At 42.1% G+C, this 27,014-nt stretch overlaps 1 protein-coding gene across 1 annotated transcript in view; it reads left to right on the top strand.

Annotated features, from left to right (window-relative positions):
- Positions 1–219: 219 nt before the first annotated feature.
- Positions 220–27,014, top strand: part of CRYBG3 (crystallin beta-gamma domain containing 3) — a 72,903-nt gene continuing 46,108 nt past the window's right edge. Inside the window, exons 1-10 of the mRNA XM_053670225.1 lie at positions 220–3,269; positions 3,864–6,166; positions 7,851–7,895; positions 8,145–8,260; positions 9,375–9,522; positions 15,653–15,789; positions 17,019–17,133; positions 21,802–21,837; positions 23,962–24,095; positions 25,844–25,970. Of these exons, the coding sequence (XP_053526200.1) occupies positions 314–3,269; positions 3,864–6,166; positions 7,851–7,895; positions 8,145–8,260; positions 9,375–9,522; positions 15,653–15,789; positions 17,019–17,133; positions 21,802–21,837; positions 23,962–24,095; positions 25,844–25,970 (6,117 nt within the window). The 5' untranslated portion in view covers positions 220–313. The remainder of the gene's footprint in view (positions 3,270–3,863; positions 6,167–7,850; positions 7,896–8,144; positions 8,261–9,374; positions 9,523–15,652; positions 15,790–17,018; positions 17,134–21,801; positions 21,838–23,961; positions 24,096–25,843; positions 25,971–27,014) is intronic.

Raw genomic sequence — 27,014 nt, 5'->3', positions numbered from 1 at the left:
CTACAGAGAGAAGTTAAAATCATTCCCTATTATGAGCTATACCTCACCAGAGTTTCTGGGGTTACTTACTGTTAAATATTTCTAGTTGTATTTTCTGACCTCTCATGCTGTTCTTCTTTCCCCCAGACAAGCAGATGGTAAACTGGAGAGACCCTCAGTAACTTATGCCACATATCGAGGCCCCAGACAAATTAGAAAATATCTGAAGCAACAGACTGTGTTAGAAACTGTGAATCCCTTGGACAGAGAAAATGAAAGTTCTGACTCCAGTACAAAGGCACAGATCAGCCCTGGGAGTGAGATTGAGGCTGGGATGCTGTCATCTTTGTCATCATCTAGCACGGACATACCTGTGAAAAAAGGGCACATGCCGGGAGACCCATTAGAAGACTCTGATTGTAGCAGAACAAGTCTCAGCTCAGAAAGCCAGCCAGCAAACAGCCCAGATGTGCCGAGTGTTGCTTCTTCTAAGGATGTTTTAAATAAAAATGGTCCTGGGGGACCAGAGGGAGGTAGATCATCCCCCTCTTCTACGACTGACTCCAGCTTCGCTGTTGGAGAATCGGACTCGGAACACCATTTAAGCTGTGTACCAGTTTCTCGGACTGTGAGAAACTTGGGATGCACAGCGTTGTTTACAGAGCGTTCCGTTAGCACAGTTCCTCGCAGCCCAGACTTTCAGGGGATAACTTCTACAGAGACTGCAACAAAAGAAAACAGCTCGGTGCAGAGAGAAGAGCATGTTGAGCCTGAGAGCCCTGCTGTTTCTGACTTCTTCTGTGGTAAATCTGATGGAAGCGGCACTACCAAACAGGAGGGCTCAGATGAATCAACTAGGCATGAGGACTCGCAGTCTCCAGAGAGCGAGTATTCTGACAGGCAAGCTGCAGGTAGCCTATCGGAGCAGGGTGCCAGGCACACCAGTGCTCTTCAGAGACGTGCCGCAACAGACACAGAACTTGTTCATGAAGGCAATGGGCTGTCTGCCCCAGAGGCCCAGAAAAGTTTGGCTGTTACAGAAATCAAGCAAGAAACAGAAAGTATCTCAGCCAGTGAGCCCACAACTTCGAGTCATGCAAAAGCTCCAGAAGATAAAATTGAGTCATTATCCAAAGATACCAACCAGGTGTCTGTAACAGAAACCGAAAGGCTTGATTTGGGGCCACCTGGCAAAATGCCTCACATTCCTAGGCTAAATCAAAAGGACCCCGCTGCTGTAAAATGTGGCAGTGAATCAGCAGCTGAAGCATGCTCAGAAAACAAAATGCCCCCTGGACTGACTTTTGAACTTTATAGAAATCTCACGAAGGACTCCCCTGACTCTGAGTGTCCTCAACAAACCAAAGTATCACCTGATACCAGAACCTGTTTTACCCCTGACTGTAAAAAATCAAGTTTCAAGGCTTCCTCTCCTACCTTTGTATCTGGAGTCGGCATGCTGAGCAGGTTGGATGTGCCTGTTGTAAAGAATGAGGGGTCTTCTGTGCTCACTGAAACCGGGGATGTCGACATTGCTGGTGTTTCCAATGAGCCTAAAGAGTGTCAAGAAGAAAATGTGCGGAGTCGTGTTAAGGCTGCAGACAGGAAGAGTCCTCCAGCTCGCTCTCACCGTGAGCGTGCCTCTGTGATTCTTGACTCTGAGGAAGTTCTTCCCGACAGTAAAAGATGCCAGGTTCTACTGGACCTTGAAGCTAGTGACACCCCCTTGACTAGAGTGGACTCCACATTTGAGTATGAAAGCATCTCTGAGGACCAAGGTCCCACTTCATCTCAAGGCCCTAACAAAGCAGAGTTTGTGCTTTCCGACAGTAAAGCAAGGAAGAGCACTGTAGGGAAGTCTGGTTCTCTTTCCTTGGAAACCAAAACTAGCAACATTGCTAAAGTTTTATCAGAAACTGAAGTTGATGGCCAGGACAATGTTCCTGCTGAGTCACATTCTGGAAAAGGAAAAACTATAACCCTTTCCAAGATATCTGTTTCCCAAATGGAGTCTAAAGACATTTCTCAGGGTAACATTTCTCCTCCATTTGAAATTACAGATGTGCCAGCAAAGCCTGTTTTATCAGAATTAATCTCCCTCGAGGCTGAACAGGAGGAAAGTCATCAACTGGTAGATCACAAAGAGATCAAAGAGAGATGTTCAGATTTGGGGCCTAAAGAAAATTGCCACGCCGAGGTGTCTCCTCCTGCCTCCCTGCATCAAGGTGAGAAGGACACAGAGGTAGATGCATCAGGTTGTCCGGCTCCTTTTCTCAAAAGTAATACGTCTGGGATCTTACCTCCTGTTCACGGTGACAAAGCCAGTGCTTATGTGACCTGTCAACCCTCAGATATCTGTGGGACTGAAAAGAGTTCGGGTTTCGCAGAAAGGGCAGAACTGAGCTTCGCCGATACTTGCCCCAAAGTCCAAGAAACTGACAGCACAGAAGTAAGTTCACCTGTTCTGAGCTCTCCTATCACTGTGGGGGAAAACACTTTTGCATCTGAAGATTCGGGCTCTCTCGGTGTCCCCTCTGTGCTGAGACCCAAAACGAAAGGCTCATCTCACAGAAAGAAAGAGAGAGCTCCTGCCCTAAGTGCTGGCACTGAGAGCACGTCTTCCTCGAACGCCGAAGGAGTCTGCATGATTACAAGTGCATGTCACCCCCAAAGTAACTTGGGTTCTGTGGAAGTTACTCTGGATGTCACGCATAAAGGCACCTCCCTCACTAACCTGCCACACCCTGAAAGCTCTTATTTGGAATCTGAAACATCTATACCAGCAGGGGCAGAAGTGACCCCATCTCAGGGACATTTTGATCATTATACTGGGGAGGTGTCTGTCGTTTTCCCAACTGCTGCCCAGTTTGACCAGCCGGTGGAAGGAGAGACTGGAGCAGTTGCTGGGGCCCCAGCGTCAGTTAACAGCTCAGGCCAGCAGTGTTCTGAAGCATCTGCTGAGCATGTAGAAGCAAGGAAGAGAGCACATGACCAGTGTTCAGACGCCAAAAGTGTTTTGCCCAACAAGGCTGCTACGTGGATGGGTGAGGCTTTTAATTCGGTTAGGGAAGGCCTCGAATCCAAGGACACAGTCCATACGTGCCAGGACCACATAGCTGGAGACGCCATAATGAATCCTGGTTCCTGGAGAGGAGATGACACATCCGAGAAAAAGCCATCAGATGTGACCCCTTCTGGGATCCAACTGACAGAGCCTTTGGAAGAGAAGGACTTGGAAAGCTTGTCAGGAGCCCGAGGGGAGGAAAAGGCCTGTGTTTCACCTACCCCTGGTGAGAAGAGTCTCCTTTTGGATTCTGATAGAATGAATGTGTCTTGTTTGTTAGAAGATCAAGCTAGGGAATTAGTCAATGAGATTATTAATTCAGCCCAAGAAAGTATAACAAATGATGCTTTTGAAGATACAGAGGATACTTGGGATCCTGAACTTCAGACTCATACTTCAAAAATTCTGAACAGTGATAGCATTAAGCCTCATGTAAGGGAGTTCTTGGTGTCAGAACAGGTAGTAAATCAAAGCACTTGTGAAATTAGTGAAAATAAAGTACTAGGTAGATTCTTCACTGTAAGTAACTTAGGTATTGACACAGAGTCAATTAAAGGAAGAGAAATTGTTCTCCCCTGCAAATCCCCATTTTCTGTAAATGGAGCTGGACAGTCTGATGCTCTAAAATTGCAGGAATCAGACACTGTTTCACTGGGTGAAGACTTGCCCCGTGAAGGGTTAGATGATAGAGTAGAAACACACTTACTTCTCAGAGAGGACTCTAAAGAGAAAGTGGAAGCGGAGCATGTGGATAATCACAAAGTGGGGAGACAGGATGGGAGAACTCCGGCACTAAATTTCACGTGGCCTCCGTTTGCAGATGACGACACCCATGGACCGGGGACCTCCAAAAGCAGCTTGTCCGACAGCCTCGTGTGTGTACCCGAAAAATGCTTGCCCGGACACGGTAATAAGAGCACACCCCTTGCAGTGTCCGAAGTAGGAAAAGTCCACAAAAAGGATACTGAAGTAAATCTAGGAAAACTCGAGCTTATCCCTTCCATGTTAGAAATGGGAAAACCATACAAAAAGGATACCGAGTTGAAAATTATGAAAGCTGAGGCAGCCCTTCTTCTGTCAGAAATGGGAGAAGCACATAAAAGGGATGATGAACTGAATATCACAAAAACTGAGCCAACAGATGACAGTTTTGAAACGCGAGAAGTATGCCCAGTGGATGCTGAGAAGCGTGCAAAAACTGAGGGACTGCCTGCCGTGTTAGGGAAGGAGAAAGCTCACAAGATGGGGGATACAGAGACGGATATTGGCAAACCTGACGCAATGCCTGTCGTGTCAGAAGTGAAGAGCATTTATCAGAGAGATGCTGAGAGAATTCCTGGGAAGTCTGACATGCTACCTGCTACATTAGGGATGGAAAACATTTATGAAAAGCACGCTGAAGGCGATGTTGCCAAGACTGGGGCGACATCAGGCCTGCCAGAAGGGGAAAACACTGACCGAAAAGAAGTTGAGGGGATTTCTGAAAAGTCTGAAGTGACCCCTCCTGCGTTAGAAACGGACGATACCTCCCCGGATGCTGAAGGAGATGCGGACAGCACCGAGGCGATGCCCGTGGCGTCAGAAGTGGTAACTGTCCGCCACGAAGATGCCGAGGGGGTCAATGGGAAGACTGAAAGGCCTGTGTCGGGAATGGAAAGCACTTTCGAAAAGGGTGCTGAGGGAGTTCTTACGAAAACCGAAGTTGTACCTTTTGGGCTGGAAGTGAAAAAAGTACACAAGAAGGCAGCCCCTGCCTCTTTAGAAATAGAAAAAGCACGCAAGAGGGATGCTGAGGGGACGATCGGAATCACCGTGTCCATGCCCTCCATGATAGAGATGGAAAGAACATCCCCAGAAGAGCCTGATGGGGCTATCCGTAAACACCCCATGTTATCTGCAGGGGTCACCATGGGGGTAACACACGGAGCAGGTCTGGGATCACCCCTTATACAAGCAGGGGCCACGCTTCCCATATTTGAACCTGAAAAAGCCCCCCAAGAGTATGCTGAAGAAAGTATGGGAGAAATGGAGGAAGAGCCCATTGAAGTAAAGGAAGGCTTCATATCACATGACAATAGGCTTGCTTCGTATTTCAGAGGCTATGAATCGCCTACATTGAGCAAGGATTATGAAGGCTACCCAGCCTTAGCAATGCTGGATTTTCAACCTGTGGAGTCCACAGGAAGGCTAGACAAAAGAACATCTGTTACCGCAGTAGATGTAGGGGAGTACAGCGATGAAAAAGAAGACTCTAACCTAGCCTTCGTCTCTCAGGATGAACAAGAAAACTCTTCCTTTACTATATTATATGAAGAACCCCTTCAAGATGAGGACAGGTGTGCCCCCGTCAACGTACGGAGAGCACACTCACTCCCGTTTCCTGACGCACCCCCCGACGGCACGCCTGTCCTCGCTTGTGAGAGGTCTGAGAGCAGAACTGACCTGGTTCGTCATTTTGAAAAGGGCACTAAATTAGACAGTGATAGTTCAGAAATGTTCTTATCAGTGGAGGCGAAAAGGTACAGAGTGTACCCCTTAGCTCTGTCTCCCATTTATGAGGACGACAGCTCTCAGGAGGACGTTCTGTCCAGCGAGGTCTCCCCTGGGCACCATGGCTCCACCAAATCGAGAGACGGTGCGCACCAGCCCTGTTCTGTCCTGTCACTCCTCCAGTCAGTATCAGAGCGTTTAAAGATGAATTTTGATGAAGACGACAGGCTGGAGTTAGGGGAAGAGGAAGAGGAATCATCACATCAGGGAGGTCTGACAGCCACAGGGAGGGAGACCGTTACCATCAGGCTGCCGGGTCCTTCCACCACGTTCGGCCCAGACGAGGACCAGGAAAGGACTGGAATTTCTACGGGTTCATTTGTGAAGACAAATGAACCAACTACCTCCAGTCTGCACACAGGTCTGTGGCCAGAAAAGACCCCATTCCTACAAAAATCTGACCTTACTTCTAAATTACATTCTTCCGTGAAGAGTGCTTATCATCAGTATCTGCAGACTTCCAAAACACATTCCTCAGAAAAAGGAGCCAGATTTGGTGGGACTTTGCAGGAACCAGTGTCAAAATATTTCCGTGCTCAAGACATCTCAGGCGGATTAAGCCCGTTCCCAGAGGTAAGTTATTTTGATTATTAACTGGTGAAGTAGTGATTTGCGTCATAAATGATCTAAAGGCTTAAGAAACTCAATGTTTTGGTGTATAAAGATTGTTTTTTTAAATATCAGTTTTTTTCTGATTCCTTGTTTGAAGTGTGTCATAAGTCACATATTTTAGCTGAACATTGAGAAAATAATTGCCCAAAATTTAAAGGCAGAGAAGCAAGTTATTTTCCAGTTTTTTTTGCTATATTTTCAAACTAAATTAAATGAAGAGATTCTGAATTTCTCAAGGGACCACATGTGAGAAAGTTGACACGTGTCTCATGAAAACATTTCATAATAAATATTTTGAACACTTAAAAATGTTTATTTTTACCATTTTTTAATCCTGACCCAAGCATATGTTTATTGATTTTAGAGAAAGAAAGAGAGAAACATTGATGTGAGAGAAACATTGATCTGTTGCTTCCTGCACACGCCCCGACTGGGGACCAAACCCACAGCCTAGGCTGATGACCTGACAGAGGGTTGAGCCCACAAGCTTTTGGGGCATGGGGCCAGGGCCTTAAAAAGATGGTAGATTTTTTATGGACAGCCTCCTCTCACTTTAATTGCTCATGTTGTTCTTTCAAAGCAGAATAATGAACAGCCTAATTCGAAGAAAAAGAGCTATAACATTATATTTGGAAGATGTTTTAAAATTCAGTTACATTTTTCTTTGACTTAGAAGTGTTTGAATGTCTAATGTAAAATAGTCATGGAGGGTAGGACTTTCCAGCGTTCCCAAGATTATGGAACCTTCTTTAAAAGTCCCAAGGCCTGTATGAAGGACACATGGACAAAAAACTAGGAGGAGGTTGGAATGGAAGGGAGGTGGGGAGCACTGTGTGAGTGGGCTGGGATGGGAGTAAAAGAGAACTGTACTTGAACACCAATTAAAATAAAAAAATTAAAAATCCCAAGGCCTGCATCGTTACCTGGAATGACCTTAGGAACAAATAGTAATACTTGAATACCAATCAACAGCTTGCAAAGCAAAGTCATTTTAAAAGAAGTAAGGGGAGTTCAATGTTTCTTTAATGATTCCGTTACCTCCCAAATCAGGTAGAACCTCCTCACTCTGTATGACAAGGCTCCCAAATGTAGTTTCTCCAGTCTTGCCTCCCTGCCTGCTGGTTACACACCCTGTGCTTCCTACCAGCAGACTTTTTCCCAAGATGGTTCTCCTCCTGGACTTTTTTTCTCTACTCCTCTACCCCAACTGGCCACATTTTTTCACATGTTGAAATTTGGCTTTCCAAGGTCTTCTCCATACCACTTCTCAGCAAGCACCTGAATCTTTGCCATCACCTCACCTCCATTACCCTGGGGCCATTTCCCTTAATTTTCATAGCCTGGCGTTTTCTTTTTGTTTTACCTGTGGGTTTAACTTAGCCCCCCACTGAGCAGAGTCAGGAGAGTGCGATCAACTGCTTCTCCCCTCCGAGCCATAAGCTGCTTGAGGGCAGAGACGGCACATTATTGTCCTTTATATTTACCTTTATATCCTCGTAGCACCTAGGGGTACACCTTGCATATAATGTCACTAAATAAACATAAGTTGGATTTGTTTGTAATGGCTGAGAAAGTTCAGCTAAAATGTTCAGCTAAAAGTATTGATGTTTCTTAAGGCTTTCTTCTTTCACTTTTATTATTTCAGAATGTTGACAGACAAACTCTAAGGTGTAACCCAAGACCTGGGAAGGTGAGCATAAGTTTTTTACGTGGAGTAATATGTCACATGAAAAGTGCAGTTTCTTTTAGGTTTGGGGAGTTTTGAGTAAATACAGGGAACTGACTTAGAAAAGGATTATTTTACTCAAAGATTTAACATCTAAAGTAATGATTACTTTTATATATTCAGGATATTTTATTTTCTATATTGTAGGACTTTTTACAATTTTAAATGCATTTTTTAAGAATAGTTATTGTGCCTGTTTTCTGTGTGTTCCAGATGGTTATCTATGATCTCCATGGAAGTAAATATAAACAAGAGGTCTATTGTAACATTCTCGATGCCACCGCGTGGTCCTTTCCGAACGGCGTACTGATAAAAGTTGTAAGGGGCTGGTAAGAGATCTCTTAAAATTATATAGCATTTTCCCCCCACAATTAAATGTTTTGTTGCCATGTATGCTTTTGTATTTTTTATTAAAGTAAAACTTTTATTAAAGTTGCCATTTTTGACAGAGCATTTCGAAACATCATTAGTATTTTGTAACTTAATTGTTCTATTTCCTGTGGCAGAAAATACAGGCTGATTTTAGTGCTTAAAGCCAGTAGTGAGTGGCCAGATCTGATGTATACAGTGTAACAATCAATACCATTGTGTAACTGCATTATTGGCAGGATAGATTGGGCAAGTCCCGCTGAAGGCTTCAGTTGAATGAAGCATGGTTTCGAAAACAAGTTTAAAATTTGTGGGATGCTGAGGAGTGAGAAAGCTACGTACTTAAAGTCATTTGTGTAGCTGCCATGCTCAAAGAGTAAACAATTCTTTGTATGGTGTAGAAATGAGGGAAAACTTTATTTGTTGTTATGAACCATGGATAAGTTGGAGTCAGGATTTCTTTCCTTTTTTTTAAACATAATCTCGATTTACTACTGGTTTTAACATGACACAATTTTTTAAAAAGATTTTATTTATTTTAGAAATGGGGAAGGGAAGGAGGGAGAGAAACATCAATGTGTAGTTGCCGGGGATGAGCCAGGATTTCTTTGTCCAGTATTTCGGTTACCCACTGGTCAGTATTCATGTGGTAAGCATTATGATGCAGTACTCTCTTCATGTAATAAAAATGGGACTCATGTGCTTTGTTAACCAGGGACCAACAAATTAGGGTAGAAGTGGAATTTGGAATGGTTAAGCTATTGTCTTTAAAATAAATTTACGGCTTTGTGTATATAATGCCTATAAAGTATGTATATACATAAATATCCCCATAGATTGTAATATTACATTCAGGAAGTATTATTTCAAAGTCCATTCTTTCTTATGCTGTTTGTACTTATACTACCATAGATCATCATTTCAAAAATAGGATTATATGCTAAGAGTGGAAAATAACCCAGATTTTAAAATGCAACTGGATAAGATAGTCTGTGACTTACTAAGTATCACTTGTTTTATGCCTCATTTCCTAGGACATTAATGATAATTGATCATGCTTTTGTATTTGTTCAGCTGGATTTTATATGAGAAGCCACATTTCCAAGGTCAGAAATGTGTGTTAGAAGAAGGGGAAAAGGTGTTAAATCGTGACTGGACCCTTCAGAACAGAAAGCATCCACAAAGAAATTTTGTATTGGGTTCTATCAAACGCATCTTAAAGGTAAGAGAGGTGTTGATTTTCTTCTATTTTTTATTTTGTTTTGTTTGTCACATAGTAAAGTTGAACTTTGGTCTACCATGTTTATAGAAATAGTTGCCATAATTTATGCTAATTTTATTCACTTTTATGATCATATAAATGATAATATTTTATATTATACATGTGAAGTACTAAATATTAATTTAAAATATTACTGATAATTATATATATATATATACACACACACACACATACTATCTTTAGGAAATGTAGGAATATACCATCTTTAGGAAAATAGTCAATATTTCCAAATTTTCAAATTCATACTTTTTCTAGTGTAGATTTCTACTCGTTTGTGTAGTTCTGTGTACGTGTGTCTGTGAATGAGAGAGAGATACAGAAAGAAGTGTTAGGAGAACACTTTCTGTTTAGAAAATATTATTAAAAAATATTTTATTTAGAAAATAAAATAGAAGTCAGTATAAACAAAAATTTGTTGGAAGTGCTGAGGAGAGTGAGTTAGTGGTAAGGACAGATATAAGATAAGGAAAGAATTCTTTGTAGTCTTTTTTTTCCTTTTTCTTTCTTAAAAAATTTGTTACTGTATTTTTTTCGTTATCATTTAACCCACTGGTACCCCCTCCCCTGTGCAGTCCTCATACTGTTGCATGTGCCCAGGAGTCCTTTCTCCTTTTTGCTCAATCCCTTTATCCCCTCACCTCCCACCCCCAATAGCTTTCATCCTGTTCTCTATGAGTCTGTCTCTGTTTTGCTTGTTAGATCAGTTCGTTCATTGGATTCTTCATGTAAGTGAAGTCATGTGGTATTTGTCTTTCTCTGACTGGCTTATTTCATTTAGCAAATGTTCCCCAGGTTCATCCATGCTGCTGCAAAGGGTAAGATTTTCTTCTTTTTCACGACTAAGTAGAATTCCGTTGTGTAAATTTCCCGTAGTTGTTTATCCACTCATCTACTGATGGACACTTGGGTTACTTTCATATCTTGGCAACTATAAATAATGCTGAGATAAAGATAGCGGTGCTTATGATCTTCAAATTAGTGTTTTGGGTTCCTTTGGATATATTCCCATAAGTGGGATTGCTGGGTCAAAAGGCAGAACTTTTAATTTTTTGAGGCATCTCCATGCTGCTTTCCGCAGTGGCTGCACCAGCCTGCATTCCCACCAACAGTGCACAAGGGTTCCCCTTTCTCCACATCCTCACCAGCACTCATTTATTAATGATGATTTATTAATCATGGCCATTCTGACCGGCGTGAGTTGTTATTGCATTATGGCTTTAATTTGCATTTCTCTGATGATTAGTGATGTTGAGCATCTTTTCATAGGTCCGTTAACTATCTGTATGTGCTCTTTGGAGAAGTGACTATTCAGGTCCTTTGCCCATTTTTTTAATTGGATTGTTTGGGTTTTTTGGTGTTGTTTTGTAAGTTCTTTATAAATTTTGGACATTAACCCATTGTCAAAGGTATCAGTGAATATGTTCTCTCATTCTGTGGATTGTCTTTATTTTGTTGATGATTTCCTTTGCTGTGCAAAAACTTTTTAGTTTGATGTAGTCTCATTTGTATATTTTTTATTTTGTTTCCCTTGCCTGAGGAGATATGTGAGATAATATATTGCTACAAGCAGTGTCTGAGATTTTACTGCCTGTTTTCTTCTATGATTTTTATTGTTTTGGTTCTAATATTTAAGTTTTTCATCCATTTTGAATTTGTTCTTGTGCATGGTGTAAGATGGTGCTCTAGTTTCATTTTTTCTGCATGTATCTGTCCAGTTTTCCAACACCATTTATTGAATAAACTATCTTTAGCCCATTGAATGTGCTTGCTTCCTCTGTTAAATATTAATTGACTCTAAAGGCGTGGGCTTATTTCTGGGTTCTGGAGCCTGTTTCATTGATCTATGCATCTGTTTTTATGCCTCCCATGTAGTCTTAAGAGTGCCTTCAACAGTAACATAGCACATGATTTAGTTTAATTACTCCTATGGCAGTCAAGAACATATTTTTTTTTCAAATTACAGAGGTTTCTTTTATGTGCGTAAAACAAAAATGCATAATGATTTGAGTCGCTGTTATTAAACCCTGAGAGTTGGGGAGAGCATACAGAAAAACTCATTATCGTAAAGGGGTGTCTGCATGTATTTTATGTGACTCAGTACTTTGCAAAACTGTAGCAAACCTGTGTCTACAAATACCTACGTCTGCTTTCGGACCCAGTACTGTGACTGTCACTGAGAATGGAAATAGAAATAGGACTTGCTCTCTTGCTTCAGGTTGCTTAAAGCCTAGGGACAGACAGCCGAGTCACCTGACTGTGGATGTGAAGTGTGCCCTAAGGGGGAACCAAGGGGAGGGACCTTTCCTGGAGGAGCTGGCACGGCTGGAGTCTGGAGAGAGTCAGCAGGAGTTAAGTGGCAGAGGAAATTGGAGGGAGCTCCTGGCTGCGCATTGGTGGCACTGTAGGAAGATTGACAGCTACAGAATGATGGGCAGCGTTCCTTTACAGCGCTCACTGAATTGGCTAACTCACTAGAAATTCCGTGAAATGAGTAATTATTTTGTAGGTGGAATCTTCTAAGATTTAAGTAACTTATGGTTTCGTGCCTTCCCTGTGAATGCTGGGCACCATGCCAGGCCTGGTCGGGGGGGAAAAAAGAAAAAAATGAGTAAGATATTGTTAACAGCCACCTCCTCCCCCTCTTCCCTAATTAAACAACAATAAAGTCAAACAAAAACTCAATCAGTTGAGAATGGGTATATAAATGGGTATTTGCACATCTGCCATTTGCTTAGAATATATTATAAGAAAGAATAAGTCATGCTTGCATTTTTTTCCTCCTTCCATTGTTCTTGGAGCCTTGTTTAAATTGCCTTGTTCTTGCCCACGTATCTTGAACAGGCTAGCAACTTTTAGGAAGGAAAATAAAACTATTGAGCTTTGAATGGAAAAGGCATTAGCATTGTTCTAAATATTTAACAAAGTGAGAATCAAGTATCAAACTGCTTCCTTTCTCCAGCCGTGTTAAAATGCTGGTTATTGATAGCTTTATTCTCATGGTGGCCACGCCAAATCCATTTAGGCCTTGTTTCCTGGTGTTTTGGTTGCTCTGATCTGACTGGTCAAAACTTCAGTGTTCTTTAAAGACAGTGTGTGAATGGGTACAGCAGATTCAGCAGGTACCATCAGTTACCATCAGTTACCAGCAGTTGCACATTCTGCTCTGGGGTCGGCTCTGCCGCCAGTGGGAACGATTGGGGCGGGGCGGCAGGGCAGTGAAGCTGGAGGCGAGTGCTTGCTTTTCTCAAACAGAAGAAATGCATTTTGCAAATTACTGGGTTTCCTATGCCCTTAATTTTAGTTCAAGGAATGACATAATGGCATTTTTGTTATGGTCAGAGGTTGTTTAGGTTGTCCCCTCACTAATGAGCCAAGAAAAGAGATGTCCACTGTTAGATCAGTGACCGAAGGTATTTTATGTAAGGTAAAGGAAAGTAGATTTTCTTACTGCTTCTGTGGACTGTAATTCATTCGCACCCCTTTTCTCTTCTGTAGCTTTGTCTCCCTTCCAACTAATTGCTTTAATAAGCTGAGCTGGAAGATTTCACCAAAATATACTTGTAAAGTATATCATGGCTAGAAAAGTCTGGGAAGAAGCCATGTAACTTTTCTAACAGTAAACTGTTGTTGCTAAGCTGCTGTAAAACACTCTTCAGTCACTAATCAGTGAAATCTTTTTCAGTGTACTGGAGAAGAAAAAATCGGTCCTCTGATAAAGATAGATGAGAGTATAAGCATTCTTATTTTTGTTTATTTTGCATTTTTTAGCCATTGTCATGCTTGTTCCATTAGGCTGTTTCCTTCTGTGCTGTGGTAGACTCAAGTGCCTCTTAGCTTTTTCCCTTTCAAAGTGCACCGCCCCAACATTGTTTGTGTAACACAATGCAGAGGAAGCTTATTTGCGTGAGACGCTGGGTTTTGTGCTCTGTTGCTGCCCCGCAGGTCCCTGGGGGACATGAATGTGGCAGCAGTTCTGTTACTAGAACTCTATTATAACCAGCAAACAAAAGAGCCTTGAAGACTGACAGGTGACTACTCTGAACATTTCTGACTATTTTGAAATGAAACTTTAGAAAGAAATATATTTTTATACTTTAAAGAGTATTTTAGTCAATGGCTTTTTGCTGTATTGCATTTTAGAGATAACTTTGGAAGAAAAAGATGTATCAATTGGCTTTACATCTTACATATTGTTTTTACATATTAAGAAGAATTATTAATAATGAATAGTAAGATAACTGAGTTTGGAGAAAGGTTAAAAATTAGAAAATTGCCCCTGGCTGGTGTAGCTCAGTGGATTGAGCGCGGGCCTGCGAACCAGGCAATCGCGGTTCGATTCCCAGTCAGGGCACATGCCTGGGTTGCAGGCTGGTTCCCTACAGGCCAGTTCCCAGCAGGGGACACATGAAAGGCAACCATACATTGATGTTTCTCTCCCTCTCTCCTTCCCTTCCCTTCTAAAGATAAATAAAAAAATTTTTTAATTAGAAAATTGCCATTTTTTAATTGCAAAACTGATTATAATAAAAAATACAGTTGTTCAGTCCATTAAATGTCACCTCTGATTGTTATTGAATTTACCTATTTTATTAAAGCATAATTATTTGAATTTCACAATGTCCTAGATGAGAACTTTGCTACTGAAACTTAATTTGTGTCATTAAATGCCCACCACTACTGAGACAGATTGTGGTTCAGATGGAAACACATCTGTAATTTCAGGAAAGGAGAAATAATTGTGCTTTTGGTTCCTTAAGAAAAGATGAGGTCATTTTTTAGTTAGTTGATTATTAAAATATTTTCATAAGTAAGAATACGAAGAATTATCTCTCTAGTTTCAGTGGGGGACACATTTACAGACCTTAGAGAGGCCAGAGAGGGAGTAAAGATCCCTCTGGAGCTCGGAGACCAGCACGACTGACTAAAGCCGGGTGGGCAGTTAGGATAGATGAGTGGGTTGGTGCCACGCGGGAGAAAGGGAAATAAACACAGATTCCATGTGCTTGGGTTCTGAGCCAAGGCCCTGCATGAGGAAAGTGGGGTTCCGACAAGCCCAGCTGTCTGAAAGGTAGCTAGCACTTGACTGGTAGTATGAGCCCATAATCCAAGTCCTGGCCTTGACGAAGGGCCTTGACCATGGGAGAAGATAAGAGATATACACCAGTGAAATTTTCAGGAAGGTTTGACAGGACATGGTGAGAGTGGATGCATGATGGAATGTAGGGTCAAATTTCATAATGCCTTTTTTCTTCAAACCACCTTGTACTAAAGAAAATAAATAGAATACCACAAGTAGGAAAACAGATTTCCTTTACCCTCACCTCTAATTCCTACCCCTTATGTCAATGTAAATCAGATCACACCCTGAGGGTGTAGTTCTCTGTTGTTTGTTTTCTAATGTCCCCCATGAGATCAGCTTTTATTTAACTCCCTTCCTCCCTGTGGCTTTGTTGTGCTTCTAAGAAGGAAGGCACACACACTTCTGGCGCTCAGCTTGTGTGGTGACTCTAAGCATTGCTTAATGGAACAACACTTTTAAAAACAAAGCAGAAAATATTGGAGTAATACTTTTTCGATCAGTAATAGCTATAATTTTCATGTTATCAGTGCAACACCTTAGAAAAATTTATTGGTTGCCGGATGGGAGAGGTTTGGGAGTGAAGGGAGTAAGAAGTACAAACTGACAGTTTTACAAAAACAGTCACGGGGATGTAAATACAGCGCAGGGAGTACAGTCAACAGTGTTGTGACAGCCACGGATGGTGGTGCCAGCTGGGCACTGGGCTTATCAGGTGATCACTTCGTGAATTGTATAAATGTCCATCCACTTTGCTGTCCACTGAAACTGATAAAACACTGAATGTCAACTGTAATTGAAAACTGTAAAAACAATTTTTTTGAAAAAACTGGATTTTTAAAAACTGATACAGAGAAACAGTATTTCCTTTATGCTGCTCTTGTGAAGAAATTTAACTGGACAATGAGAACAATTGTAACTGCAAGTCCAGGGTGATGAGAATACTGGGCTGTGTGTTTCTTTAGAGGATTTCAAAGCCAATTTTTTTTTCAGGATTGCTGTATTCCAGAGATAGAGCTTTGCCCACCGTCTGACCCAGCATGTTGTCCTGTTTACATTCAGCGAGCGGTCCCTAATTTGGAGGAGCTGAGTATCCCCAAATCTGTGTCCTTCACTGTGAAGTCAGGAGTGTACGTATCAGTTTCTCTTTATTACGGTGATTGATGGCCACCAAAGCTAACTTTTGTTTCATATTTCAGTAGGTGACATACATATTCCTGAGGTGCTAATTAATTTTGTTTATACTCCTAGATACCCAAGAAAGACTGTTGCAGGGATTAAACAGATTCTGTCTTTCTTTGGCTCCTACTAAGTGTTTGATGTATAACTCACAGGAACAGATAGAGATTCTCAGACACAGTTCTCGGCAGATGCATCCACCATCTTTTTCTGCAGTAAATTTTAAGACTGAGAAAAGATATGTTGCTGGCCTAAAATCCTGCGGTCCAAACTATTTCCAGAGTGTCTCAGTGCTTGTAGTTTGTGAGGGCCTCTGCAGTCCGGGCACATGGTGCCTTTTGGTGGATCAGCCCGCTTTTCCGGCCAGGCAGGTGGAACTGTTCTCATGTCAGAAAAGAGGAAATTAAGTGGTTGGTCCCAGGCTCGGCCTTTCTGGCTCCAAAGGTGTCCTCAGGAGTATGGCTCTGAGTTTAATCTTAAATCAGTCCCAGGTTGGCTACAATCCCAAATTCCGTGATGCCTGTTTGCACACAGGCCCCTCTTCTCTCATCCATTGTTCTCGCCTGCTTTGACAACGATGGTGTAGAATTTTGGGGTCATCGTAGGGCATCTTTCTTCATCTTTGCCCACCATGGGTCAGAACTCTTGGGCGGACCCAGTAATTAATCCTGTCTATGACCAGTGCTTGTAATTATCAAATTTAGGTGGAAGGTAGTTGGGTCTTCTGAGAATCCTGTATCATATACTGTTCCCGAGGCAGCCAGTAATAGACTGATATAGATTCCAAAAGTGTAGGTCAACGATGCAAGTCGCCTGGTACAGTCCCTACCTCTGATTGCTCTAATTTTAAAAAGAATGGGATATAGTACAATGGTAGTAATACTTCACTTACATTCTGCCTCAGTTAAAGGGCTCACACCTTTTAAGTACTGGAAATTGTAATGCTTGGAAAACTTACAGTAGACTTATTATAGGACAGGCAGTGTTTGAAGGTAACTACTTAATAACATGTGGACACGTTGTATGCTGCTTAGTGAAGTCACTCTGAGTGTGTTTTATATGCATAATTCTGTGATGGGTCTTTGTTTTGTTTTTATGGAGCCCTTTTTACTTTCAATTTTACAGAACCAGACTAAGGCATTCCTGTTACACTTTAACCTGCCATTCCTTTCTCATTTAGTTGGCTTGCCTACCCAGATGTTAATTTTAAGGGGCGAGCCACAGTTTTGGAGGAAGACCATGGACTCTTTGAAATTTCTGTAGCAGAAATGAAATCACTGTATCCACTTCAAATGGTAAGCAAATTTAAAGAGAAACATTTTCCAAGTACCCATGAATCCAAAACTAAATAGTTTTGAGAAGTGCCTATGCATCTCAGTCCTGAAAATGAGTGTGAATACTCCTGAATTAAGAAACTATTGGTTCGTTGTTTTTCTGTTTCTTTACATTATAGAGAATGTGTGAAAATTGTAAATTATTTTCCAGAAGACAAATGTCTGAAATGACTTTGTGCTAAGTTTACCACATACATGCTATTTCCTTTTAAGTGTTATTCTGTGAGATTTTTGAATATTTAATAAACTTCTGAATTTGGTTTTTTTATGCTAATTATAAGTCACTTATAAATTATACTCTTCCCTGGTACGATGCATGATAAGCTCAGCATTAATAACAAACGGGCAGCTCTGTCAGTGGCAGCTTTCTAACAGATAAGTATGCACAGTGTTTCTTTTCTTGCAAACATTTTTATCTGACGGACAGACTGTTAATTCAATGTTACCTGTGTGGGAAACCATATTTGTTTGTTTTGCGCTTTTAAAAAAATTAATAAGGCAAACTAAGAAATTTTAGGAAACTTCAGAATGTGGGGTTGTATTAGAAACAAGTGGATTATAGAATTAGAGTTTTGTGAAGAAAGAGGTACTTTTTATGCCTACAACCTTGAGTCCACAAAGACATTAAACGTGATAAAAAGTATTCACAGAACTTGAAAGAGGAAGTGCTCTAATGTAGAAAGCCCAAGCAGTTTTTGAGAAGACATTTAGTAATAAGTGGTTTAGAAATCTCCTCTGCCAGGGCGGAGCCAGTGGCTGGTGGAGCAGGTCGCAAAGGAAAAATTGGCCAGACCAACCCAGGCGCACAGGCGGTGGTTGGCAGAGCCCAGGCATGGGATGGAAATGGGCGGACCCAGTGAGGGCATGGGGTGGCTGGCTGACCATGGTCACACATTCGCGCACAGATAAACCGGTGAAGAAGCAAGCGCTGAGACAGACTGTGCAGGCCCCAGTGGCGGGAAGTGGCAGAGGGGACCGCAATTGTCCCTCTCTGACCCCGCCCCCACATACAGCATCACATCCCAGCAACCTGGGTTGCCCCACCCTGATGAATAACTAAGGCTCTGCCCCTCATACATAACAGGTGCAAACAGACCAAAACATTATGGCTCAAGAACAGCTCAAAGCCCCAGAGCCAGTAATTCTAAGTGACCAAGAAATAGCCAACCTATCAGATGCACAGTTCAAACAGTTCAAAACACTTGTGATCAGGATGCTCACAGAACTGGTTGATTTTAGTCACAAATTAGAGGAACATATGAAGGCTAAACTAATTGAAATGAAGGGAAATGCACAGGAAACTAATAGTGATGGAAAGGAAACTGGGACTCAAATCAATGGAGTGGACCAGAAGGAAGAAAGAAACAACCAAAGAGAAAAGAATAAAGAAACAAGAATTCGTAAAAATGAGGAGAGGCTCAGGAACCTCCAGGACATCTTTAAACATTCCAACATCCGAATTATAGGGGTACCAGAAGGGGAAGAGGAAGAGCAACAAGTGGAAAACTTATTTGAACAAATAATAAAGGAGAACTTCCCCAATCTGGCAAAGGAAATAGACTTCCAGGAAGTCCAGGAAGCTCAGAGAGTCCCAAAGAAGTTGGACCTGAGAAGGAACACACCAAGGCACATCATAATTACATTAGCCAAGATTCAAATGAAAGAGAGAATCCTAGAAGCAGCAAGAGGTAAGGGGACAGTCACCTACAAAGGAGCCCCCATCAGACTGTCAGAAGATTTCTCAAAAGAGACCTTCCAGGCAAGAAGGGGCTGGAAAGAAGTATTCCAAGTCATGAAATCCAAAGACCTACATCCAAGATTGCTCTATCCAGCAAAGCTTTCATTTAGAATGGAAGGACAGATAAAGTGCTTCTCAGATAAGACCAAATTCAAGGAGTTCATCATCACCAAGCCCTTATTATATGAAATGTTAAGGGACTTACCTAAGAAAAAGAAGATAAAAAATATGAACAGTGAAAGGACAGCAAACTCACAGTTATTAAGAACCACATCTAAAACAAAAGCAAACTAAGAGGACAGCTAGATCAGGAGCAGAACCATAGAAATGAAGATCACATGGAGGGTTAGCAACAGGGGAGTGGGAGGAGTAGAACAGGGGAGAAGGTACAGAAAATAAGTAGCATAGATGGTAGGTAGAAAATAGACAGGGGGGAGGGCAAGAATAGTATGGGAAATATAGAATCTAAAGAACTTGTGACACATGGACATAAACTAAAGGGGGGGAATGGTGGGGGAGGGGTGTGCAGGGTGGAAGGGAATGAATGGGGGAAATGGGACAACTGTAATGGCATAATCAATAAAATATATTTTAAAAAATAACTATGGAATTAAAGAAACCACATTCATCCACACTGAGCCAGCAGGGGGATGCCATATCCGAGACTCCATCCAACTGGCTGACACTGTTTGACCCGCCTTGGAGATCCCCAGAGACTGCTCCACCCAGCTTACAGGCCCATCCAAGCTTCTTTTTTTTTATGAATGGCTGGTCCTGGCTCATACTTCACAAAACTTCACAACCTCCTAAATTCTTTCTAACAAACAGCAGCAGATCTTGGTGAGCCCCAGGCCCAGCACTAGCAGCAGACAGCCTAAATTCACAGCTTGGCGTTGGCTGGGAATCTCCAAGCCCAGCACAAGTAGCAGCCATCTCATACTGCTTTATAGCTGAGGCAGGGTGGCCCTGGCAAAACACCACTGGGGGGTTACCTTGGCCTGCACCACCTGGGAAACCCCAAGGCCAGCACAGTCAGTGGAGAGCTATAGACCATGTCAGAGAACCACCACCCTGCCTCTGCACACCTGATCCTCCACAGAAGGCAGAAGTTGGTGGTCAGTGGTCACAGCCAGTCCTTTCAGCTACCTGAACTGGGTAAATCCCTCTCATTGATCTACCAACAGCAACCAAGGCTCAACTACAAGAGGAGGGTATGCTCAGCCCATGGAAAGGGTGCACCTCAAATACCCAGCTTGGGTTACAGGCTGTGCCACTGGACCCTACAGCACACCTACTCCATTATGCCACATTCTCAAGACATGGAGTCAAAGTAGCTCTACCTAAAACATAGAAACAAACACAGGAGACAGAGGAGACAAACATGGACCAAATGAAAGAGCAGATCAATACTTCAGAAAAAGACCTAAGTGAAATGCAGATAAGGAACTCTGCAACCTATCAGATGGAGAGTTCAAAACACAGAAACGAGGGTTACAGTAATTGAAATAAAGAGAAATTTTCAGGGAAACAACAGTAGAGTAGATGAACCTGAAAATAAATCAATGATTTGGAACATAAAGAAATAAAAAGTAACCAATCAGAACAACAGGAACAAAAATGAATGCAGAAAAATGAGGATAGTATAAGCAGCCTCTGGGACAATGTCAAGAGGTCCAACATTCGCATCATAGGGTCATCCTATGATGTGAGGAAAAGTGAAAGAAAAAAAATTGGAAATCTATTTGAAAAAATAATGAAAGAAAATTTCCCTAGTTTGCTGAAGGAAGTCCAGGAAGCACAGTCTCAAAGAAGGTGAATGCAAAGAGGCCACTCCAAGACATCATAATTAAAATGCCAAAGGTTAAAGATAAAAGAGAGAATCTTAAAAGCACCAAGAGAAAAGCAGTTAGATACCTACAGGGGAGTTCCCACAAGACTGTCAACTGATTTCTCAAAAGAAACTTTGCAGGCTAGAAGGGATCGGCAAGAAATATTCAAAGTCATGAAAAGCAGAGACCTACAGCCAAGATGGCTCTACCCAGCAAAGCTGTCATTTAGAATTGAAGGGCAGAGAAGAGAGCTCCCCAGACAAGAAAAAACTAAAGGAGTTCATCATCACCAAACCATTATTATATGAACTGACAAAGGGACTTGTTTAAGGAAAAGAAGATCAAAACTATGAACAATAAACTAGCAAAAAAATACATACCTATCAACAGTTGAATCTGAAAAACAAGAGGAACAGAGACGGAATCATGGATATGGAGGGAGTTTCAGTGGTTGCCAGATGGAATGGTGGAGGGGGAGAATGGGTGAAAGGTAAGGGGATTAAGAAGTACAAATAGGTAGTTACAGAATAGCCATGGGGATGTAAAGTACAGTATAGGCAATGGGGTAGCCAAACAACTTACACACATGACCCATAGGTATGAGCAGTGGTGGGGGGACTGCTTCCGGGAGTGAGAGGTGCTGTGTGGACAGGGGCAGAGGGAGTAAAGTCAGGACAGCTGCAATAACATAACCAATAAAATATAATTTTTAAAAATCCACTAACAACTCCCCTCTTATTTTTGTATCCTCTGTAGTGGGATTAAATCTTTAGTTGCTTGTGTGCGTAAGGACTAAATAAAGTTCAGTCTCCTTTGTACTTGTTGTAAGCTGGAAAGTATCTCTTTAGTGTCTGTTGTTTCACCCACATTGATGTAGAGAAGTCTTATTTGATTTTAGCTGTTGCAGAGTTCTGTTCTTAACATTTTAAATTAACACAACTTAACTTTAGCAAGTAATCTTCACCAGTCAGATTTTTATATAACCTATATGCATCACAGTTACTTTCAGATGTTTTTAAATATTTATGTATCTAACATTAAAATTTCTTGTCATCTTTTAAGGGTGGACTAAAAGTGGAAATGCCTATGAACTTAAAGGTAAGTGTTGAATAGACTCTTGTAGTAAGTTAAGAAGTTTGAATATTATTCTTTAAGTATTTCAAACTGTAAAACAGAAAGCAGTTGCCGTGATACATGCTAGCAGTGGCTAGCTCATGGGTGTGGGGTGGCGGGAAGTGACTGCACAGCAGGGTTGCTGAGAGCCCAGGCTGGGAGTGGGGCGTGGGGTCAGAATGCAAAGGTCAAGGTCTGTACTGAAAACCCAGGCAAACCCAGTAAGCGCCTATGAACAGGCGATAAGGTGATAAGTTTCATTTTTGTTTGGAGTCAGATACAGGTGGCAGCCAGACAGACATTCAAGTGCAGATAACTTGTGGGCCTTTGGGAGTGATGCTCAAGGAGATCAAGGATGATCAGAAGGTGGCTGTTTTTTAATCAAGAGTATTTGAAGGGTAGAGGCAGTAAGCAGTGGAGTGGTGGTGATGCCGAGATTAGGCACATATGGGAAGGAAAGGTGGAGGAGAATTATGAATGCACGAACAGACATCGGAATGTTAACTGTGCCGTGACCAAAGGTACAAACAGGCCTCTGTTGAATGAGGCCACGGCACCTCCAGAGATAGGTATGGAGGCAGGAATTTATCTATTTTTCTTTTTTCCTCCAACACAAGACACAACTCATCCCAACCTCCTGTTTTGGGACTTCCTAATTTATGGAATTGACTATCATTCTCTCAATGACAGAGATGGAGGCCTTTGGGACTTAATATCTGAGTGTATCTAATACATCTTGGCTCAATGGTGGAATCATACATATCTGAGATTTTTTCAAAAATACTTATGTCTGGGTTCCACTCACAGAGATAACTCTTTTGGTCTGGGGTGTAGTCACATGTTTCAGAGCTCCCATGATTCTGACTTGTACCCAGAGTTTCAGACCAGGGATTTAATAGATGCAGAATTAGCTGAGACACTCCCTGAGCGACTCCTTGTTTGCAGAATCAGAGCTCCAGGTGCCGCAGACCGAGTCTTCTTCGGACCTTTGTGGTTTGACAGGTTGTAGAGGTATATGAATGGAACAGCAGTCGTGGCCACTCACAGTTTTCAAGTTGTTAAATGTTAGCTGATGGCTGATTCACTAAAGAATTATAGCTTCTTTCCTGCTTTGAGTGTGTTCAGAATGTGTAGCCTGTATTAAACCCAAATAAAACTGTATTACTTCCAACACAGTGCCCGGTGAAAACTTAATAACAAAAACTGCAGGAGCAGTGCTACACATTTATTTGTCTGTATAATTTTGTCAGTTTTTCAATGTATGAGAGCTATTACCCGCTGGTTCAATGTGGGTAAAGACAGGGTTTTAATTCACCAAGGTCATGGATTGCCGGTTGTGTGCAAATTATGCCATTAGCCACAAATGGGGCCCGTGACAGAGTGTGGGTAGACCAGTGTTGTCATCCCTTCCACACACGGAGGACAGCTCATGCTTGGGAATGAAGAGCATCAAAATGGAAAAGAGAAGCGCTTGCACCCGTCCAAGCGCAAAGTAAATGAAATGCTGGGGGTCTGTTTCCTTCTGTACTTACCTTCCCCTCCCAATTTAAATCAAGTAGGGCGTACAAATACTGTTTTTTTAATCATGTATTACTTTTGGAAACTTTATACTTCAATTCAAGAATTAGCCTGTCTGTTTCTTCTTGCTGAATAGTAATGACCACGTAAGCAGTGTTATAAGAAACAGCATATATTTTCTCAAATCAATAGATAATTCATTATTATGCCCTGGGACCTCAAGAGACTTTTTATTTCTCAAAGGGACAGTTCAATAAATAGAAGGCAGGGTTGTATTAAGTCCTAATCACAGGCATAAACTTAGATAATTCAAGGCAGTTTATCCTACGAGACGGTCCTAGGATTTGGGGAACCAGAACAACGTGATCAGCCTCGAGTGTGTTACTCTGAGAGACGTACACTATTAATTAGATACTTTATCTTTATGATGTTGAAGACTCATTTATTCCCTGTGGATATTACACACTGTGATGGATCATAAGAATATATTCATGGAGAAACAGCAGTCCCTCTTCATGCCATTGTCTTGAGCACCACTTCAGTAACTCAGTAGGTATCTAATCTAAAATAATTTCCTTTCATATTTTTCAGGTTATAATTTATGAAAAACCTCACTTCCATGGACAGGCCAAAGAGTTTAGTGAACATATAGATTCCGTCCCAGATTTTTTAAAAAACGATGAGGACTTCCATGGAATTGGATCAGTTCGTGTCATCGGCGGCGTGTGAGTGCCCCCTTTCCAGGACTTGATTTATAGTCTGTCTTTTCAACATCAGTGCACCAACAGTGCTGAGTAGAGCAAAACAGCTTTCCTTTGTCTGAAGATATACGTTCCTTCGATAATATGGGGAATAAAAAATATATTAGTTACTAACAGCATTCTCTGAACTCCTGGTATTATAGATTTGGAGATAGATTAAATATAGAAAACAGTTTCTAAAACTTCAACACTTAGTATTGCTAAGCACAGCACAGAAGTAAGAATTGCAAATAAAATCGTTTTTTCACAGATGATGAGCACGGATGAGAGCCCCGGTTTCGGTCCTGCCTTCTGTTGACCGTGGTTGGCCTTCTGTGCTGAGGACCTTGACAGCGAGCCCCCCCTCCTTACAGAAGTAGCCTGGCTTGTCTGTCTCAAAGTCAAGCATTTTTATATTAATAGCCCTCCAGCCCCGAACTGCTTTTTGGAAGCCCCCAAAGGTCTCCTAAGTGTAAAGCCTGTTCTCAATCAGCAGTTACTAGGGCCAGAACCCCAGAAAATCTTTGTCCTGGCTGGGCTGGGCCTTTTTTATTAATCCTCACCCAAGGATATGTTTATCGATTCTCAGAGAAGGATATGTTTATAGGTTTTAGAGAGGAGAAGGGAGATACAGACATTGATTTGAGAAAGAAATATCAATCAGTCGCCACCCGTATGCACCCTGACTGGGGACCAGATCCATCACTGAGCAGCTGCCATAATTTTGCACCCTACAGAAACGATTCTTTGGAATATTTTTTATATGTTCACAACTATAATAGGGGTGGAAAAGGAAAAAAAATACCCGTAGCCCTACCAGGCTTCATTTTGTCAAACTCCAGAATTCAGAAGTCCCAACACAGAAGCCCAAAATACTCATCCTTGGTATGAATGTGGCCTGGCAGCCGAAGGCAGAGTTAAGCAGGTCAGCACGCATCGTGGACCACCCCCCTATATTGTGAACACACTGCACTAGCTACTCCCATTACTCCGTAAAATGTACGTTTGGTGGAGGAGCTGAGTATCAGTGTTCTGCACTGATGGTTTTAGATTGGAAGTCAGGAAACCTGTGTCCCTGAGAAGTACTCTGCCACGGTGCTTCCTGTGTCCTTTATCACTGCTGATAAACTGGTGGGAGCCACATTTCCCTCTGTGAACGCTTACAGACGTGTGCGTGCAGGCCACGCAGGCTAACCCAGCTTGGTCGCATTTCCCACGTTCTCTTTGCTAAATGCCCCCTGTAATGTGTTTTAGGTTTAAAGCCTAGTGAGCAGTTCCTTTGACTTAAACCCTAAGTAAATGTTAAAAGAGTTATCATTCTGTGGTTCCAGGAGGGCTTGGTCTGTAAAACAAGAACGATAGTCTTTGAATCTCAGCATGGGTGTGTAGCCTTTTTCATTGCTCATTTGTGCTTTCTGTTATTTTTTACTTGGCAAACTACTCTGCAGCCATTTTGAGGCCACACCGCATAAATGTAATGCCCGTTACTTTGTTGCAATTCTGTAACTCTCGCAGTGAAAGTCAACCTTTCATTGGGAAGAGCCTCCAAACCACCGACTCTAAAAATTATTGGTCCGGGATGCAGACAACATGTCTTTGTAAATGGTAGCAAAATAAATGTGTTGCTTTTTAAAATATGGTGATGTGGAACGAGGTGCTTTCTCACAATTTTTTTTGTGTTTTCTTGACTACAGTTTTATTAATGGCTCAGTTGGTGTCCTGTGTATTTCTAGGTGGGTTGCCTATGAAAAAGAACACTTTAAAGGCCAGCAGTTCTTGCTTGAAGAAGGAGATTTTGAAGACAGTACTGCTTGCAGGGCATTGAGTGGCCCCATCTTGTCTTTCCGGTACTTACAAGCTGTGAGTTAGCTCCCAAATTCTTAATTTCTCTCTCTGTATCTTTCCATAAAACTTGGACATGATCTCTGAAGAACATGAGGTTATAAAGTGTTTCTAAAACCAGAGGGCACAAGACTGAACTGCTTATGTGACTTGCCTGTTCTAACTGACATTATCACTCCAGAATGGTACTGTTACTTTTTCGTCCATTGACTCTACATTCTTCGAGCACCTGCTGTGATAACTGTATTGTGCCAGGTACTGGAGATACAGTGGCCAGAGACAGTCCCTGGTTCACAGAGCAGGACTCTGGCAGGGAAACAATACTTATATAAATGTTTAATATCGTTTGACTGATTGGATTGAGCGCAAAGTGCTCAGGGTAGTCAAAAAAAGGTCAGTTACTCCTAACTGGAAGTGAGAAGAGGTTAAGATGACAGCTGAGTTGAAATTTCAAGTTCGGCCGTTAGCCAAGTGAAGATACTCAGGACAGGGTGAAGGGGAAAGGTAGGTGCAGTTTTAGCAAGAGATTAACATGCCAAAAGGCAAGGATGTCAGCCAGTGGTTCTCAGCTTGAGGTGGTTTTAACCCCTGGGGGGCGTTGGCAGTGTCTGCAGAAAGTTTGCACTGTCATGGTGTGTGGGCCGGGGATGGGGGACGTGGTGGGGGAGCTACTGACATGTAGTGGGTAGAGGCCAGGGATCCTGATAAATGTCTGCAGTCCACAGGACAACTCCCTACTCCCACCCCCTAACAAAGAAGGAGTCATCTGACCTAAAAGTTAACAGTGCTGAGGTTGAGACACTGCCATGTTAAGTAAGAGGGGGTGTGTCTGGGAAGTGCATCCATGTCAGCGTGTCAGGGAGAACTCTGGAAAGACGCATGCAGAACCAGGTAGTGAGGGGCCTTATATGCCAGGGGGAGGAGTTCAGGGGTTTTTTTATTGACTTTACCATGAGCCACTCAGGGATTTGAGACCTAGTGAGTCTGATTAGCAGTTTAGAAGGCTCTTTTTTGGTGACCGATTCAAGAAATGGCATGGTGAGAAGGAAGCGTGCAAACAAA

This window comes from Artibeus jamaicensis, unplaced genomic scaffold, assembly GCF_021234435.1.
Source record: "Artibeus jamaicensis isolate MK-2021 breed Jamaican fruit bat unplaced genomic scaffold, CSHL_Jam_final contig_558, whole genome shotgun sequence".
In the NCBI taxonomy this organism is placed as follows: domain Eukaryota; kingdom Metazoa; phylum Chordata; class Mammalia; order Chiroptera; family Phyllostomidae; genus Artibeus; species Artibeus jamaicensis.
The sequence above is the reverse complement of the archived record's forward strand: the minus strand, read 5'-3'. Positions and strand labels throughout refer to the sequence as shown.